This window comes from Chiloscyllium plagiosum, unplaced genomic scaffold (assembly GCF_037043375.1).
Source record: "Chiloscyllium plagiosum isolate Xiang-an unplaced genomic scaffold, Cpla_swu_hap1 HiC_scaffold_4, whole genome shotgun sequence".
NCBI classification, from domain to species: Eukaryota; Metazoa; Chordata; class Chondrichthyes; order Orectolobiformes; family Hemiscylliidae; genus Chiloscyllium; species Chiloscyllium plagiosum.
The window spans coordinates 6512686-6532546 of NW_028270142.1; the positions used below are offsets into that span (position 1 = coordinate 6512686).

The following is a 19861-nucleotide window of genomic DNA, read 5'->3' on the forward strand; positions in this document are numbered from 1 at the left end:
TTACTGCCCCTCCCCCACCCACCGCTGACGGTTGGGCTCCGCGGGCGCGAGCCGGTTTTATTTTGTTGATCGTGTTAGTTTTGGAGCAGCGGTCGGTGAGTGACGGTGACGGTGAGGGTGAGGGGGTGCCGAGGCCGCCCTTTCGCGTTAAATATTCACCACGCGGCCACGACCGTTAGGGCCCCCCCCCCCCCCTTCCCGGGACAGGGGTGGGAGGGGAGAGACAGAGACTGGGGGGTGGGGACAGAGACTGGGGACAGAGACTGGGGGGTGGGGGACAGAGACTGGGGGGTGGGGGACAGAGACTGGGGGGTGGGGGACAGAGACTGGGGGGGACAGGGGACAGAGACTGGGGGGTGGAGACAGGGGACGCGCGGTGGGTTGGGACAGAGACCAGAGAGTGGGCAGTGCAGGGATCGCAGAGCAGACAGGTCAAGGGGCTAGAGAGTAGACACAGAGTGGACAACACAAGGGGCCAGAGAGTGGACACAGCAGGGGCTGGAGAATGGACACAAAGCAGACAGGGCAGGGGCTGGACAGTGGACTCACCGTGGACAGGGGCTGGAGAGTGGACACAGTGGACAGGACGGGACACAGTGGACAGGACGGGGCCATAGAGTGGAGAGCGCAAAAGCCAGAGAGCGACCACAGTGCACAGGCAGGGGCCAGAGATTGTCAAGGTTGGGGCTGGAGGGTGGACAGGGTAGGGGCCAGAGTGGAGTGGCTCTTGGAGGGAGGTGAGGAAGGTCAGGTCCAGAGTGGATTGGACTGGACCGGACCAGAGAATATCTAATTGACATGTGGTCCTGCCGATCACCAGGGAGAGCGAAGCCTGTTATTAATGGGTTCGCTAGAATTGAGACAGACTCCAATCCGGCTGTGTGACTCAGACCCCAATGATTGATTCAATCATGTGAAACCATTTGTTTTGCATGCTGTCCTTGGCGGTGGGAAGGAGGGGCTCTTGTTATTTCTGCACGTTGCATCGTTTTATTTTTGCTATCAGAACCATCAATCACATTATCTGAAAATTCAGAGGATCCCTGTATCTTCATGGTCATCAAAATGCTGTTCTAATATTGAATTGTGTCCAATAAGCATTATTGTACGTGTTGCTTGCCAACACATAATCATCTTGGTATTTGCTTGCACAGCCATGAAATGAACATGATTGTCACGTTTAGTAATTTTTTATATTGCTTTAAATGTCTGGAATGTCAAACAGTACTTTGGCTATTAGGCTGGGATTGAGTATGTTGATGCCCCTGCTATATGACTGACAAAATAAACCTCTGTAATGGGTGTGACGTGTATCATCAGGCAAATCGGCTTTCAAAATTTAAGATTACTAACAGCACCTTTATGTTCAGCGAGGGATTTGGGTTCGTGTTAATTTTTTTGTTTACTTTTTTCTGTTACTGAATACTTTGAGAAGATGAATAATTTATACCTTATACTGAAGCAAATTCATTGTTTCCAGTCACCCTTTGAATATGGCTGGAAGAAATTGAATCTCCTGCTGATTTGCATCTGATTGCTTATCCAGCTAGCTATAATGTACCTTTTTGTTTGGATTGCATGAATCAAGGTTCACTCTTTATTATTGCTTAGTTCTCTGATTTATGAGGTGACCATCATCACTTTTAAATCTTCAGTGTAGCTAGCCCTAACTATGACATTTATGATTATGTTTAGACACAATCTAGAACTCATATCATTCCGAACATTAAATTGTTAAAAATTGATAAATATATAACATAGGCAGAAGAAGTTGAAATCCATGAGCATAGACTTTAAAAAGCAAAGCAATCTTAATATGGAAATGCAGATTTTAAAAATATAAAGTAATATAGGATACCTTTTTAATTTAAATTGAGTGTTAGGATGGTTTCATCCTAAACTTTTTTAATTCACTCGTGGGCTGTGAGCATCGCTGTCTAGGCCAGTATTTATTGCTGATTGTCATTGTGTTTCAGCTGGTGGTCGAGAGTGTGGTGCTGGAAAAGCACAGCAGATCAGGCAGCTTCCCAGGAACAGGAGAATCTACATTTCGGGAATAAGCCTTTCATCAGGAATGAGGTGCTCTTGAACTGCTGCAACCTATTGGGCCTAGGTAAACTGGCAAACCTAATGACATTGAAGGAATGGCAATCTTTCTTTTGAGTCTTGGTGATGAGTGGCTTGTGGGGGGAGGAGGGGGAAGATCTTGCAGGTGGTGGTATTCTCATGTATCTGCTGTCCTTGTCTTTCTAGGTGGTAATGGTCATGGGTTTGGAAGGTGTTGTCTGAGAAGCCTTAGTGAAGTTTTGCAGTGTGTAGATGAAATACACTGCTGCTACAGAGCGTCAGTGGTGGAGGGAGTGTATCTGTGTAATGTGGTGCTAATCAAGAATGCTGTTTTGTTCTGGATCATGTCAAGCTGCTTGAGTGTTATTGAAGCTGTACTTGCCCAGGCAGGTGGGGAGTATTCCAACTCCTCTCATTTGTAGATGGTGGACAGGCTTTGAGAAGTCAGGAGGTCAGTTTCTCACTGCTGGATTCCTAGCTTCTGACCTACTCTTGTAGCCAGAGCAATTATTTGGCTAACCTTTTTTTGTTATTATTCATGGGATGAGGGCATCGCTGGGCTAGGCCAGCATTTATTGCCCATCCCTAATTACTCAGAGGACAGTTAAGACTGAACCACAGCTGGAATCACACATAGGCCAGACCAGGTAAGGATGGTAATTTCCATCCATAAAGGATATTACTGAACCAAATCGGATTTTCTGACAATCAACAATCAATAGAATCTTAATTCAAGACTTCTTGAATTCAAATTCCACCAGCTGCTGTGGAGGGATTTGAACGCAGATCCCCAGAACATTATCTGGGATTAACAGTCTGGCAATAATACAAGTAAGCTATCTTGTTCAATATCTGGTCAGTGGAATGCCCCCTATTGGGGTTTCAGTGATAATGTAATTGACTGTCAAGAGAAAATGGTTCGATTCTGTCTTGCTATTGTGGCATTTGTGTGATTAAATGCTACTTGCCAGCCCAGACTTTGATAATGTCCAGGTCTTGCTGCATTTGCGCATGGACTGCTTCAATGTCTGAGGAGTCGTGAACATTGTGCAATCACCAGCGAACATTCCAATTTCTGACTTTATGATGGGAAGGTTGCTGATAAGAGTTAGAGATGTTTGGGTCTAGGACTCTCTCTCGACGAGCTCCTATGGTGATGTCCTGAAGTAAGATGCTTCATTTCCAATAACTGCCAGGTACAGCATTAACCAGTTTTCTCCAATCTTCATTGATTCCAGTTTTGCTAGGGTTGCTTTATGTCACACTTGTTTTAATGTGGCCTTGGTGGCAAAGTCAGTTCTCACTGTTGTTCTGGATTTCAGCTCTATTATCCATGTCTGATTTAGATCTCTGAAGAGGTGAGGAGCTAAGTGACCCTGACACAACCCAAACTAAGCATCAATGCTTAACAATAGCCTAGTCAAAGTGCTGCTTCATGGAATGTTGATGACACTCTCCATCGCATCTCCAATTATCAAAAGTTGACTGATGGGCCAGTAATTGACTGACTTGGTTTTGTCCTGCTTGTTGTGTGCTGGACATACCTGGGCAACTTTCTACATTGTTGGATAGATGTCAATTATATGTCTGTATTGGAACAGCTTTACTAGGGGCTGAGCTTCACTTTAATCTCATTTTGTTTTAATGTACTGAATATAATGCCAATAACATAACTACACAAATGAACAATGGGGTTACTTCTTGAATAGTAAATTTGAGCACCATTGAAGCAGTTGAGCTTTGTATATGGTGTTAATTGAGGTTTAAGGCCCAAAGCAGAAAGATTTTAATAGGATGTTACAGAAGCAATACAGTATCTTCTGATAAACGTTTTTTGCTCAACTGCTGTTGGCTTAAAAAGTATCTTAGCTCTTATTTGTCCCAAGGTGAACTGTTTTCATGATTGAAAATAAAACAATTAAAACGTGTCTCATGATTTTTATTTTAAATTACCTTTGACTGTATGTAGCTGTCTGATTATATTATATCTTTCAGTTGAACAATGCATAAAGCTTCTAGACTCCTAAATAATGTGGATTGCAAAGCTGTGACGCAGCTTTAATTCCTTGCTCAGATGATTAGAATGATGTTGGAATATGCTGGAATAGACATGGATTCAGTAAGTTAAATATTTCCTTCCTGATTTATATTTTTAATTCAAAATATAATTTCCCTCTGAGATTACGCAGATAATCAAAATTTATATACATAGGTCTGAACATGAACTAAGGATCCAGGATTTCAGGAGCGAATTACAGCAGATGCTGGAATCTGTATTGAAAGCAAAAAAGGCTGGAAATCAGTGGGTCAGGCAGCATTCATGGAGGGAAAGCAAGCTAACATTGGAGTCCAGATGACTCTTCAGTGAAGTTACTGTAGAGACTTCCAAAACATTGCTTGCTCGCTCTCCATGGATGCTGTCTGATCTGCTGTGATTTCCAACACTGTTTGTTTTCATCCAGGATTTCAGTCCTTGCTTAAATTTATTCTTTCATGGAATTGATATTACTGCCAAGATCAGAATTTGTTATCCATCCCTGGTGCCCTTGAGCGGCTTGCTTGAGCCAGGCTATGTAAATATGACAGATTTCCTTCCTTACGGGGCACTGAAGCAGATGTGGTTCTACAACAGTTGATGGTTTCTTGCTCACCATTGCAGAGGCTAGCTTTAAATTTATGCATGTTATTCTTTATTTTTACATGGTGTTTCAAACTGCCTGTAATTACATTTATTCATTTTGGAATTGTAGATAATCAAAATTAAACAACTTAAAGGAAAATTTAACCTCATAATGTGATTTGTCAGTAATTCAGGCATTCACTTATAACTGAAAATTGACTTCTCATGAGATCTATTCTCTAATTGTTTTTTCCATTTGCAGCCGTTTTGGTCAAACAAGCCATATGGTTCATCTCGTAGTATTATTCGCAGAATAGGTTCTAGCCTCCCTCTTAAACCATGTCCAAGAGTTCACTTACAGGTAAGACAAACCTGTAACAAAGGAAGACAGTAAGGTCTGCAGATGCTGGAGATCAGAGTTGAGTGTGTGGTGCTGGAAACGCACAGCAGGTCAGGCAGCATCCGAGGAGTCAGGAAAGAAGGGCTTCAGCCCGAAACGTCGATTCTCGTGCTCCTTGGATGTTGCCTGACCTGCTGTGCTTTTCCAGCACCACACACTCAAACCGGTAACAAACCTTGTTTGAATATTTATTAGTTTCCTTAATGTTGTAAATCGAGGAATAATTGCTAATGTAAAAATAAATGAGAATTGTAAAGTTTTTTTTCAAACTTCTTTTATTGTGATAGTGGCAAACTGCAGTAGTGGCTGGTTTGTACCTGTGGTTGGGAAGAAACACTGATATTGAGTAATGCAGTTAGTTTGACAGTTCATGTAGCTGGTTCAAGACAATATTGACAGATGACTAGGAGTTAGATAGTAATCCTCTCTCAGGGACAGTGAAGAGAAATTCGATTCTATATCGCAGAAGCATTGTGGCTTGATTAGTGACTCAATTTTTATTTTGTAGAATTTTTTAGGGTCCTATATAAAGCTTTGGTTTGAAGTAATTGTGTATCAGTGCTGATATACAAATGTCTGTGCTACAATTAAAATTGGGTGAGGAGAAATGTAGATGTGACAGATATTCACACGTCATTATTTCTTAAACATGTCATCTGGATTGAAAAGAAAAAAAATGAATTCCATTATTGGTTCGGGTTAGTTCTTAGTGTTTCTCAAGTATGGATCTCTGAAAAGACTTTGAGCTTTGGAGTGATGTAAAATCCAAATCACAAGTTGCAAGTGGGTCCAGCTGTCCTATCTGCAGTTTACAGGAGCATTGCACACCAACGCTAGAGTCCGGAGTAGAAAGCAGGCTCACCACATATCATTTGTATCTATGACTAAGTACTTGTTTTCTTAACATTATTAAAATAGCTTTTTTTGCATGTAGAAGTTTCTTAGTAGTACATAGTACAACTTAGGTGTGTCATCACGATTGCTAATCTATTTGGAAAATATTTCAAGCAAAAAGGTTTGAGAACTAGTTAACTTACTGGAAGTCAAAATTGAGAACTTGTCTTGTTAGAACTAAGTTGGCTCAGTGTCTTGCACTATTAATTTCATTGAGACTTGTAGTCTGAAACAAAACATGGTACATTTTCTTCTGCTTGATAGTGATAGGAGAAAAAAAGTGAATGTGCTATAGTTTTGGTGTCTCAATGTCAAGCAAAGAAATTTTGTTTAGAATATTGCAAATTAACAAAAGTGGATAGAATGTTTTCAGTTGTGGGTTGTAGGTAGCCTTGAAGTGAAAAATTGCTTTAAAGTTCAGATTCTTCTTAAATATTTACCTTTTTACTCAATATTATTTATGGTTTCTCTGTTTTGGTCTCTATCTTTTGAGTGTCCTAACTGGTTCTATTAATATTTATTGTAAAGGTATCTTACCCAGAACATAAAATAAACTTGAGTTTGGTATTAATTGACAGATTGGTTGAAAAATCCATAACTGTCATGTTATTCACTAAAGTTGCAGTTTCTATTTCTTTCACATATCCTCGCTAAAAATAGTAGAACTAAGTGAGATTGGTTTATTTTGTTGCTAATTCACTTAAATCTAAAATTTAACCTTCATCACCCTGCTCTGAGTAACTTGGGTGAAGAATGTTTTAATTGCGTTTGAAGGTTAGTATTTAGCTGTCACTTTTTGAATTGATTTTTAGAAATGGCTGTACTACAAATTGTCAAGATGCTGAAGAAGCCAAAAGGAGTTTGTGATCTAGACATTTAGTTGATTGTTCTGTTTTTAAACTTTGTTTCTACTTGATTCATACTTGGCTAATCACCTACAGTAAATGATATAAGGAAATATCAACACTTAGAATCACTTTAAGGTGATGAGCGTTGGAATCCTTCCTCGAGTCTTTATTTTTTGATTTTGTATAAACTTTTCTGAGCTAAGAGAATTGAATTATTACCTTCTGATAAAGAATATGCAGGGCTTTTGTAGTGGGGGAGGAGGTTGCTAGGTGAATTGTTCCTTTAGGTAGACTTTTCAGGCCATCCTTATGTGCTTGTGGGAGAAAGTGAGAACTGCATATGCTGGAGATCAGAATCGAAGAGTGTGGTGCTGAAAAAGGACAGCCAGTCAGGCGGCTCCCAAGGAGCAGGAGAATCGACCTTTTGAGCATAAGCTCTTTGCCACCTGACCGGCTGTGCTTTTCCAGCACCACCCTCTTTGACTCCTTATGTGCTTGTAACCATTCTGAGATTATATAAATTATTACTGTAAAATGCTTATCAATAACCTGACACAAGTCCTCTGATATCTGAATGTCTTATTATTTTCTGTATTTGCCAGCCTTTTTCTATTCTCTCTTCCTGATAGTTCTATTCACATTCTGATCAAACTGTGCAGTGTACCTGCTACAGGTCAGTGCCTATAATTGTTTACTAAAGATTTTGGTCTGGAGTTGCATGCAAGGTTATGTTTGTCCAGTTGAGGCATGAAACGTAATAGCCCAAACCCTCTAAAGTTCAGATCAGAGAAATCTGGATTTAAAACTGTATTATGTATCAGGTTTCTGTAACAGGTTTGGGTGTCACATGCTCTACTTGCCCAGGAAATTCAGAGTCACCATGGACTGAGTTGTGCTGACAAGGATTCAGTGCAGATGTCTCTAATATGGGCTACATATGTAAGGCTTGCCTATATACAAAAGCCTGGAAATTTTATAATTAATTTTTGATGTGACTCAGTGATTAGCCAGCATGGCCACAGACCCCAGTCACCCTCTTGAGGCAGTTTATGCTCCTCAAACTTACCTGACCCAACTACCCAACCCGAGTTCAGGACATCTCTGGCCTCAAGAGAAACTTACAATTGAAACATTCAAACATGCATTGGTAGCAAGAGTAAGCCACTCAGTCCTTGAGCCTTCTCTGTCATTTGTTAAAATTGTAACTGATCTGACTACTCCATATTCCTCTCTATCCCCAATAACTGTTCAACTCCTTGTTTATTACAAATCTAGCTACCTCTACCATAATAATATAACATAAAACTATACAAATAGATGAACTGGCTATTTGAATAATTTTCTATTTCAGGTAGAGATTGCAGTACAATCTTTTAAATGCATCTAAATTAGCAGGCAGGACGTTAAGTTTAATATCTAAACCAAAGCAATAGCTTTGATAATACACTGCTGAACTGGAGTATAAATTTAAATTTATAAATGAACTAGACTAAAAGGGAGAAGCCAGTGATGGTGGACCATATAAGTACCAACAACATGGATAGATCTAGGGAAAGAGGGTATATCAGCAGCCAGAGGCTAATCTTTAGCAATTATCGCTGGATTCCTGATTGAATCACAGGCAATTAGGCTTCGGGTAAATAAGTTCAAAGATTAATCAGTGGCTCAAAGATTGGTGTTGGGGGAATAGGTTTTGATTCCTTTATGCATTGACCCCAGTATTTTGGAAAATGGGGGCTGTACCATTGGGATGTCCTGCAGCTAAGTTGTGCTGGGACCAGAAATCTGACACCTAACTAGGTTGGGGAAAGGATTCAAGTGAGTGGTTTTGCGGCAAAGTATCGGATAAGAGCAAAACGATAGAGCAGAGCAGCAAAATGGGTAATAATTACCAAGGTTCAGCAGGAACGTACAGAATGTACAAATATTCTTTAGCATTCATACATCAGGCCAGGGATTGTAAAAATAGTTTAAACATTTGTAACAAAAATACGAATTGATAGCACAGATGGAAGTAAATATGTATGACCTGATGGGTATTGCAAAGACAGTTGAAAGGTTATCAAAGCTAGGACCCGAATGTGGAAGTGCATTGCACATATTGAAAAAACAGAGTAGGGAAAGCTGGTGGAGTTGCTCTGTTAATCAAATGACATTAATTGGGCTTAATTTGAAAGATTAGGATGTAGGATCAGCTTTAGTAGAGACAAGAAATAAAATCACCATTGTCCCCAACAACCATAGTGCTGCTGTTATTAGAGATAACCTGAGGGTCACCAGAACTCCAGAGAGGGAAGAGCTCGAGGAGGGGGGACCTCAAGCTGCAATGATTTGAACCTGCGTGGTTGGCATCACTCTGAATTGCAAACCAGCAGTTCAGCCGAGTTAAGACAATTGACTGTCGGATAAGAAATAGTCAAGAAGTTCCGTGTGGGAGGAGTATATCGACCCCTTTACAGGAGTATGGAGCATACAGGAAGAATGTATGTGGGACATGTGTGAAATATACTGCAAGAATCATGAGTGACTTTAATCTACATGTGGATTGGGAGAATTAGATTGGCAAAGGTACTTCAGAAAATTAATTCATAGCGTCTTCAAGACAGTTTATTTGATGAGTACATTCTGGAACCAACCAGAGAGCTGGCTATCCTAGACCTAATAATGTGTAATGAGACAGGCTTAATTAATGACCTCATGATTATGATGATGTGTCTGGGAATTTTTTTTAAAGATTGACCTGAGTGTGCATACTGAGACATCAGAAGCAGAAAGGAGCTTACAGCTTCAGTTACCATGAATATGTATAAACCGTTCTGCTAGCTATTCATTTTTACTTTTAAGTGGCAGTGACATGAAGATGGCATGAGTGCAACAAATGCACAATATATATATATATTGGTTTTACAAATGATGAGCTATTACAAATACACCCAGGTGTATTTCAAGATTAGCTAGCAGTGAAGCAGTGTGTACATCCCAGGAGCGTTAATACCATTAGTTCCTAGAGGAAATCGGATGGGGAAATTGTACACACTATACTATCAACAAACTTTCTGTATGAGCATAAGTTAAAAATGTAAAAATTGCATTTAAATTACCTGAGCAATTGTATTCCTATCTAGAAGTAGGATCATAATGTTTTTACTTAGTAACCTCAAAGGAATAAGCATCTTTCTGATTTTATTTTTCTATATGCTTGGGTGGGCAAAAATCATCCAAATGAAGAATATTTTCCACTGAAAATTATTGATTACAACATATCCACATACATTTACCAAAGAATTGTGTACGGTATTAGCTGTAGAATTCTTCAACAGATCATTAAATGTAATTAGATGTTTTAAGCTAGCTTCCCAAGAATGGTCTCAAACTCTGAACTTTGTCCCAAGTTGTCTTTAAACCACAGATAGTAAACATTAACGTAGAGAACCGATAAGGATTTTGGTACTGTGAGCAGAGAATAATCATCTTCTTATTAAAACATCTTTAATAGATTTTCCATGGCTTTGGCAAAGCAGCTCAAAGTTTTTCAGAGTCAGAGTATGGTGCAGTTGCTTCCCTGGCGGACGTAGGCTGGATTGTGTGTGACCAGGGGGAGTCATTTAGCAAGCTGAGGTATTCTTTTATCATCATTCTATTGTTAAAATCTGGAGTATGTTGTAAATGGTTTTATGAGCTATGTACTGCTTTAGGCAAATTATCAAGAATGTTGAATAGCCCACAATGCTGAAATGTAGCACCAAAAAAAATCTTTTTGTCAATTATTGCCTAAATTTTTCTAGTACTGTTTTCATAACAGTATTGTAAATGATCTGTGAGGATAAGAAAATTGCAATTGCCTCCAGACTCACCAATTCCAGTGCTGTCTTGCCAGCATTCCCTCTTGCTGTAACCTTGATTCAACTGGTGGTGTTGAACTCTCCATCATATTCCGTCACCCGACATTGCTGTGGTCATTATCTGCAAAAGGTTTTAAATTCTTTCCCTACCCTGGAATCTCTTCATTGTGTTGTTACTGCTTATCTCAAAAACCTCCTTGGCTCTACAACTCTTCAAGACATTCGCATTCCTGTCTTATGAGTTCTCCCAGCATTTTGTCATTGGTGGCTATGCTTTCTCGGGCTAAAGCTCTGGAATTACCTTTTTAAACTTTATTGCCTCTATCTCTATCAACCTGCTTCAAAACTAACTTCAGAGCAACAAATAGCTGGTTCGTTTGTGGATAAGTCCCTGGGACCTGATCAGGTGTACTCTAGAACTCTGTGGGAAGCTAGGAAAATGATTGCTGGGCCCCTTGCTGAGGTATTTGTATCATCGATCGTCTTAGGTGAGGTGCTGGAAGACTGGAGGTTGGCTAACATGGTGCCACTGTTTAAGTGGTAAGGGCAAGCCAGAGAGCTATAGACCAGTGAGCCTGACATTGGTGGTGGGCAAGTTGTTGGAAGGAATCCTGAGGGACAGGATGTACATGTATTTGGAAAGGCAGGGACTGATTAGGGATAGTCAGCATGGCTTTGTGCATGGGAAATCATGTCTCTCAAACTTGATTGAGTTTTATGAAGAAGTAACAAAGAGGATTGATGAGGGCAGAGCAGTAGATGTGATCTATATGAACTTCAGTAAGGCGTTCGACAAAGTTCCCCATGTGAAACTGGTGAGCAAGGTTAGATCTTATGGAAAACAGGGAAAACTCGCCATTTGGATACAGAAGTGGGTCAGAGGTAGAAGACAGAGAGTGGTGGTGGAGGGTTGGTTTTCAGACTGGAGGCATGTGACCAGTGGATTGCCACAAGGATCGGTGCTGGGTCCACTACTTTTCGTCATGTTATATAAATGATTTGGATGTAAGCGTAGGAAGTATAGTTAGTAGGTTTGCAGATGACGCCAAAATTGGGAGTGTAACGGACCGCGAAAAAGGTTACCTCAGATTACAACAGGATCTGGATCAGATGGCCCAATGGGCTGAGTGGCAGATGGGGTTTAATTAAATAAATGCGAGGTGCTGCATTTTGGGAAAGCAAATCTTAACAGGACTTATACACTTAAATGGCAAGGCCCTAGGGAGTGTTGCTGAACAACGAGACCTTGGAGTGCAGGTTCATAGCTTCTTGAAAGTGGAGACTCTGGTAAATAGGGTAGTGAAGAAGGCGTTTGGTCAGAGTATTGAGTACAGGAGTGGGAGGTCATGTTGCGGCATTTAGCATGCTTTCCTTTATCAGTCAAAGCACTGAGTACAGGAGTTGGAAAGTTATGTTGTGGCTGTACACTACGTTGGAGAGGCCACTTTTGGAATATAGCAGGCACTTCTGGTCTCCTTCCTATTGGAAGGATGTTGGGGAAACTTGAAAGGGTTCAGAAAAGACTAACAAGAATGTTGCCAGGGTTGGAAGATTTGAGCTATAGGGAGAGGCTGGAGCTGTTTCCCCTGGAGCATCGGAGGCTGAGGGGTAACATTATAGAGGTTTATAAAATCATGAGGGGCGCGGATGGGATAAATGGACAAAATCTTTTCCCTGAGTTGGGAGAGTCCAAAACTAGAGGGTACAGGTTTAGGGTGAGAGGGGAAAGATGTAAAAGAGACCTAAGGGGCAACACTTACACGCAGAAGGTGGTGAGTGTATGGAATGAGCTGCCAGTGGAAGTGGTGGAGGCTGGTACAATTGTAGCATTTAAAAGGTATCTGGATGGGTATATGAATAGGAAGGGTTTAGAGAGATATGGGCCAAGTGGTGGCAAATGGAATTTGATTAGGTTGGGCTATCTCGTCAGCATGTTTCCGTGTTGTACTCTGTGATTGGTTCTCTGATAGCTGAACAGCTTGAGTCCACGAACAAGTCCCAGGAAGGTGGTAGATGGGGTTGTGGTAGAGGGTTGCTTTTCAGACTTGGAGGCCTGTGACCAGTGGTGTGCCGCAAGGATCACTGCTGGGTCCACTACTTTCATCGTTTATATAAATGATTTGGATATGAACATTGGAGGTACAGTTTGTAAGATTGCAGATGACACCAAAATTGGAGCTGTAGTGGACAATGAAGAAGATTACCTCACATTGCGACAGGATCTTGATCAGATGGGCCAATGGGCTGAGGAGTGACAGATGGAGTTTAATTTAGATAAATGCGAGGTGCTGCATTTTGGGAAAGCAAATCCTAGCAGGGCTTAGATACGTAACGGTAAGGGTCTGGGGAGTGTTGCTGAACAAAGAGACCTTGGAGTGCAGGTTCATAGCTCCTTGAAAGTGGAGTCGCAGGTAGATAGGATAGTGAAGAAGGTGTTTGGTATGCTTTCCTTTATTGGTCAGAGTATTGAATACAGCAGTTGGGAGGTCATGTTGCAGCTGCGCAGGACATTGGTTAGGCCACTTTTGGAGTATTGTGTGCAATTTGCTCTTCCTCCTATAGGGAGGATGTTGTGAAACTTGTAAATCTTTTCTGAATCCTTTCAAGAATGTTGCCAGGGTTTGAGGATTTTGAGCTTTAGGGAGAGGTTGAATAGGCTGGGGCTATATTCCCTGGAGCTTCGGAGGGTGAGGGGTGACCTTTTTAGAGGTTTATAAAATTATGAGGGGCATGGATAAGATAAATAGACAAGGTCTTTTCCCTGAGTTGGGAGAGTCCAAAACTAGAGGGTACAGGTTTAGGGTGAGAGGGGGCAACTTTTTCACACAAGTAGTGCGTCCCGGAATGAACTACCAGGGGATGTGGTGGAGGCTGGTACAATCACCACACTTAAAAGGCATTTGGATGGGTATATGAATAGGAAGGATTTTGAGGGATATGGGCCAAGTGCTGGCAAATGGGACTAGATTGGGTTAGGATACCTGGTCAGCCTGGGCAAGTTCGACTGAAGGGCCTGTTTCCATGCTGTACATCTCTATGACTCTATTACTCTAAGACAAGGGAAACCATCCAGTTGCTAGCAGCTCTCAAACTCACTCTGTCCTCTCCTGTAAAATCCACTTTCCGCCTGTAAGCCTGACGGAAACCAGTACATTCTTCTTTCAGCAGTTGCTGTAAACTGTTATTTTAACTTACATTCTTCTTTCAGCAGTTGCTGTAAACTGTTATTTTAACTAAGTTCCTTTTTGAAGCATGAACCAGCCATCCTGTGTCTCCCAGAAACAAGTTATTTTACCAAATTTATAGCAGAAACAGTCAAACATAACTATACACTTAAACATTATACTCATTGTTCAAATAGTCAGTATAATAAAAATTGCATCTCTCAAACCCAAGGTAATATTTTAAATACTTGAGTCTTTTAATATACAGATTATTTTTTACAATGCCAGTGAACAATGCTGCCTAAGAGTTGAAATTGTAAAGCAATAAGTAGCTTTATGACCATTTAATTATACGGGATATTGTCCATGTTTAAATTTCCTTTTTAAAAACTCTAGTTAAGTTGCCAGCATTTCATCCTTGTGTTCACAGATCAGAAATTCCACTGGAAGGTGGTGAAGATTCTGAACATGAGGGTTCATCTTGTGCAAAGCCTATTAGCAGGCAAACTTCTTTACCAAATTTAAGGAATTGTAAAAAGGAATCTGCAGCTCCCACAATGGCCAGTGACGCAGCACTAGAAAAAATCCATGTATTGGAGAATGAGCTTGCTAAGTTACGAGAACAGATTGCAATGATTGTAACTATACAAGAACAAAGAAGTCCTGCGGCAGGTATATACAATATTCAATTAAATCATTGTTTCAAACAGTACCCACTTGTACATATGTACCTACTCATGCCAATTCTAAAGGTTACAAGTTATTTTGTTGGGACAGACTTTGAGGATTGTTTGTTCATATTCTGACATTGAATTGTTGCTTTGCTATCTATATTTTTGCAGTAGGACACCCAGATCCCTCAGCATTTGATCTTTCAGTCTTTCACTATTTAGATATGCTTTTTATTCTTCCAGTCAAAATCAGCAATTTCAACAATTTTCCAGCATTATATATCATTTGCCAGAACTCTGCCCACTTAGCGAATCTACCTATGTCCCTTTGTAGCCTCCTTATGTCCTCTTCACAAATTATTTTTACATCTGCAAGTTTGGCAGCTTGGCTGTATTTCTTTTTCTGCACCTGATTTGACAATGAATTCCCTATTCCACTTTGCATTTTCACAGTCAAACCTTGTGTTAGTATGATACAATCCATCAAACTGATTAGTTCATTTCATTCTCTCCCTATTGTCGCACCATTTTTTTATCTGGCACTTACAGTAACCTGCAGGGCAAAGGTGACATTGTTCAGGCCATAGGACATTTTTTATTCTATTTTAGAACACTACAGCGCAGAACAAGCCCATCGGCCCTCAATGTTGCACCGACTTGTGAACTAATCTAAGCCCATCTCCCTATACTATCCCATCATCATCCATGTGCTTATCCGAGGATTGTTTAAATCTCACGAAGGTTGCTGAGTTGACTACATTGGCAGGTAGGGCATTCCAAGCCCTTACCACTGAGTAAAGAACCTGCTTCTGACACCTGCCTTAAATCTATCACACGGATCATCCGCCGTCACTTCCGCCACCTCCAAACAGACCCCAGCACCAAGGATATATTTCCCTCCCCTCCCCTGTCAGCTTTCCGTAGAGACCACTCCCTCCGCGACTCCCTTGTCAGATCCACACCCCCCACCGACCCAACCTCCACTCCCGGCACCTTCCCTTGCAACCGCAGGAGGTGCAACACTTGCGCCCACACCTCCCCCCTCACTTCTCTCCAAGGCCCCAAAGGAAACTTCCATATCCGCCACAGATTCACCTGCACCTGCACCTCCACCCACATCATCTACTGCATCCGCTGCAGCCGGTGTGGCCTCCTCTATATTGGGGAGACAGGCCGCCTACTTGCGGAGCGATTCAGAGAGCACCTCTGGGCCACCCGGACGAACCAACCCAACCACCCTGTAGCACAGCATTTCAACTCCCCCTCCCACTCCACCGAGGATATGCAGGTCATTGGACTCATCCACCGCCAAACCACAACAACGCGACGGTCGGAGGAGGAGCGTCTTATCTTCCGACTGGGAACCCTCCAACCACAGGGGATGAACTTGGACTTCACCAGTTTCTTCATCCCCCCTCCCCCCACCTTGTCTCAGCCGAATCCCTCCAGCCCGGCACCGCCTTCCTGACCTGCAGTCTTCTTCTTGACCTCTCCGCCTCCATCCTACTCCGACCTATCACCCTCACCTTGACCTCTTTCCACCTATCACATTTCCAACGCCCCTCCTCCAAGTCCCTCCTCCCTACCTTTTATCTTCTCCTGCTGAACACTCTCTGCTCATTCCTGAAGAAGGGCCTGTGCCCGAAACGTCGAATCTCCTGTTCCCTGGATGCTGCCTGACCTGCTGTGCTGTTCCAGCAATAAAGTTTCAACTCCATGTACACCACGTCAACTGCCCTATCCTCATCTACATGCTTGGTCACCGTCTCCAAAAACTCTTGAGATTTATGAGACTTGACATGACCTTGACAAAACCATGTTGACTATCTGCAATCAAATTGTTGCTTGCTAGATGATTATAAATCTTACCTCTTATAATCCTTTCCAAAACTTTTCTCTCAACGGATGTAAGGCTCACTGATCTATAATTACCTGAGTCATCTCTGCTGGCCTTCTTGAACAAAGGCACAACATTTGCAATACTCCAGTCCACTGGTACTAAACCTGTAGAGAATGACGACTCAAAGATCAAAGGCTCCAACGCCGCCTCCCTAGCTTCCCAGAGAATCCTCTGATAAATCCTATCTGGCCCAGGGGACTTGTCTACTTTCACTCCTAGAATTGATAACATTTTTCCTTACTAATCTCAATCCTTTCTAGTCTAATATCTCATATCTTATTCTTCTCCTCTACAATATTCTCCTTTTCCTGAGTGAAAACAGATGAGAAATATTCATTTAGCACCTCTCCAATCTCCACAAGGTCCACACACAACTTCCCACTTCTGTCTTTGACTGGCCCTATTCCTACCCTTGTAATCTAAATCAAACACCTGGCCTGGTTCATTACCAAGCACCAGATCCAGTGTGGCCTTTCCTCTTGTTGGCCGTTCGACATACTGTGTCAGGAAACCCTCCTGTACACATTGGACAAATACTGATCCATCCAATGTACTAGAATTATAGCATTTCTAGTCAATGTTGGGGAAGTTAAAATCCCCCATAATGACCACCCTGTTCCTTTCACTCCTACCCAGAATCATTTTGCCAATCTTCTCCTCCACCTCCCTGGAACCCTGCGGAGACCTATAAAAAACTCCAAGCAGTGTGACCTCCCCTCTCCTGTTTCTAACCTCAGCCCATACTACCTCAGTAGACGAGTTCTCGTCAAAAGTTCTTGCAGCCACCGTTATACTGTCCTTACCTAACAAGGCCACACCTCCCCCTCTTATACTGCCTTCCCTGATCTTAATGAAAGATCTAAACCCTGGAACCTGCAACATCCATTCCTGACCCTGCTCTATCCATGTCTTCGAAGTGGCCACAACATCGAAGTCCCAAGTACCTATCCATGTTGCAAGCTCACTTTTTTGGATATTTCTGGCATTGAAGTAGACACACTTCAAAACAGCTTGTTCCTGTGAGCATGAAACCGTGTCCCTTTCCTCCCTGCTCTCATCCTCCTGTGCACTGGAACTAGACCTCGGGTTTCCATCCCCCTGCTGAGCTAGTTTAAACCCACTCGAATAGCACCAGCAAATTTCCCACCCAGGATATTAGTACCCTTCTAGGTACTACATGTGCAGCTAAAAGTTGGTACCATTCATGGGTTGATGGAACAAAGGTTAAGCCTATATTAGTTGCAATTATTACTGCTCCATTCTGATATCTTCCATTTTGTGAACAGGTTGTATCCTTATTTACTAAAATTGCCCATTTAATGTTGAATTTTCAGGCAATTTTGTGTTATGGGTCAGTCATCCAGAAACTAGATTGATACTAATGATTTATTTTCATGTGAGATGCCTGTGAAGTGGGAAGGGTTTTTCTCCCAGCTACCTAGTTGGATGTGCACCTGGGGTCCAGTGATGAAAAGGCAATCTGGTGCCCCCCAGACTCAATATTCTGATTTCTCCTTTCTCATTTCTTTCTCATCTTACTTTACAAAACAGTTCATAAGCTATGGCCTTTTATAAAGTTATTGAATTTTACTATATAACTAATAAGCAATAGAACTGTGATGTAATACTTCACCTTTTTGTTGAATAAACATGCAGAGAATGTATTTTGTAGATGTGACAGAGAATTTAACATGGCGATTGTTTATGCAATTCCAGTGCATCTTTGTGAATAAGTCTCTAAAATATTCATGACTGAAATTTCTGTTGTTTTTCTTTATTCCCTCTGGTTCAGTGACACCTGGTGCTGTTCCTCCTTGTGCTGCTCCCACACCTCCCCCACCACCTCCCCCACCTGTACCACCCTCACCTGCTTTCCAGCGTAGTCAATCTGTGATTGACCTCATCAAAGAAAGAAGAGGAAAGAAAGCTGACAGTAGTCAGATTACAACTAGTCATACTCCACCAACTCTGCCAAACATGTTGGATGTTTTAAAAGACATTGATAAAGTGAAGCTACGCTCTGTAAAGAAGTACGTATTTTTAAGATTCCTTCCCTTGTTCTTAGCTAGTTTTTTTTCACCAATTCACTAAGGCTCTTCAGATGTTAACAATGGAGTTTGTAACTGTCACTTATGTTATCCTTTATCTCTAGTCAAATTTTAAGATTATTTCAGAATCGTCACACTGGAAACATATAACTCTATTTACAATAACTGTTTTATAAACATAAAAGTATGCACTATAAAGATATGCAATACCAAGCAGGCAGTCAGGCAGCATCGATGGAAAGAAACGTAAAGATTTCTCACTTCCCAGACCTGAATAATTCGGTTATTTCTCCACAGATGCTGGCTGACTTGCTGAACATTTCCCGAATGTTTAGCTTTTTATTTCAACTGGTTAGGAGAAGGTGAGGGAGTTGGGATAGCAAATAAAACAAACTCCTTACATTCTAGGGATTGAGTTGGCCTTTGTGAACAATGAACTTGGTACTACTTGTAAGAAAATGAAAAACACTGAGAGGATTAGATTAGATTACTTACAGTGTGGAAAAAGGCCCTTCGGCACAACAAGTCCACACCGCCCCGCCGAAGCGCAACCCACCCATACCCCTACCTTTACCCCTTACCTAACACTATGGGCAATTTAGCATGGCCAATTCACCTGACCTGCACATCTTTGGAATGTGGGAGGAAACCGGAGCACCCGGAGGAAACCCACGCAGACACTGGGAGAATGTGCAAACTCCACACAGTCAGTCGCCTGAGGCGGGAATTGAACCCGGGTCTCTGGCGCTGTGAGGCAGCAGTGCTAACCACTGTGCCACCGTGCCGCCCACATGCCACAAAGCAAAACGAGAAAAATTGTTTTGAGCTTTTAGGAAATCAAAATGAGAATCTGAAAATTTTGAGGTGCAAACAATTCAGGTTATGAGAGCATTTTAATGTTATGCTGTCACAATTTTGTTGGGAATGTGCCAGTTGTTTAATAAGAATGGATTGTTTTAGCTTTGTTTTGTAACCATCAAATTCATGGCGAAGTAATAATACCAGCGCGTCTAATGTTTATCTTTTGTATCCCTGCTATTGTGTCTAACTTGGTATTTCAATACAATTTCAGGAAGCCTAATTTGATTTTTAATCTCTAAACTAAGATAAGACATAGGAGCGGAAGTAAGGCCATTCGGCCCATCGAGTCCACTCCGCCATTCAATCATGGCTGATGGGCATTTCAACTCCACTTACCCGCATTCTCCCCGTAGCCCTTAATTCCTTGTGACATCAAGAATTGATCAATCTCTGCCTTGAAGACATTTAGCGTTCCGGCCTCCACTGCACTCTGCGGCAATGAATTCCACAGGCCCACCACTCTCTGGCTGAAGAAATGTCTCCGCATTTCTGTTCTGAATTTACCCCCTCTAATTCTACGTGTCCATGGGTCCTAGTCTCCTCGCC

The 19861-nt window shown here is 41.7% G+C and overlaps 1 protein-coding gene across 2 annotated transcripts in view; it reads left to right on the top strand.

The window, feature by feature from the left end:
• The first annotated feature begins 7 nt into the window (after positions 1-7).
• Positions 8-19861, top strand: part of mtfr1 (mitochondrial fission regulator 1) — a 33440-nt gene continuing 13586 nt past the window's right edge. For both annotated transcript variants that reach the window (XM_087985937.1, XM_043689288.2), the window contains exons 1-7: positions 8-95; positions 1977-2113; positions 4063-4186; positions 4950-5048; positions 10326-10447; positions 14266-14507; positions 18199-18436. In XM_087985937.1, coding sequence (XP_087842063.1) covers positions 4142-4186; positions 4950-5048; positions 10326-10447; positions 14266-14507; positions 18199-18436 — 746 coding nt within the window. In that variant the 5' untranslated portion in view covers positions 8-95; positions 1977-2113; positions 4063-4141. The remainder of the gene's footprint in view (positions 96-1976; positions 2114-4062; positions 4187-4949; positions 5049-10325; positions 10448-14265; positions 14508-18198; positions 18437-19861) is intronic.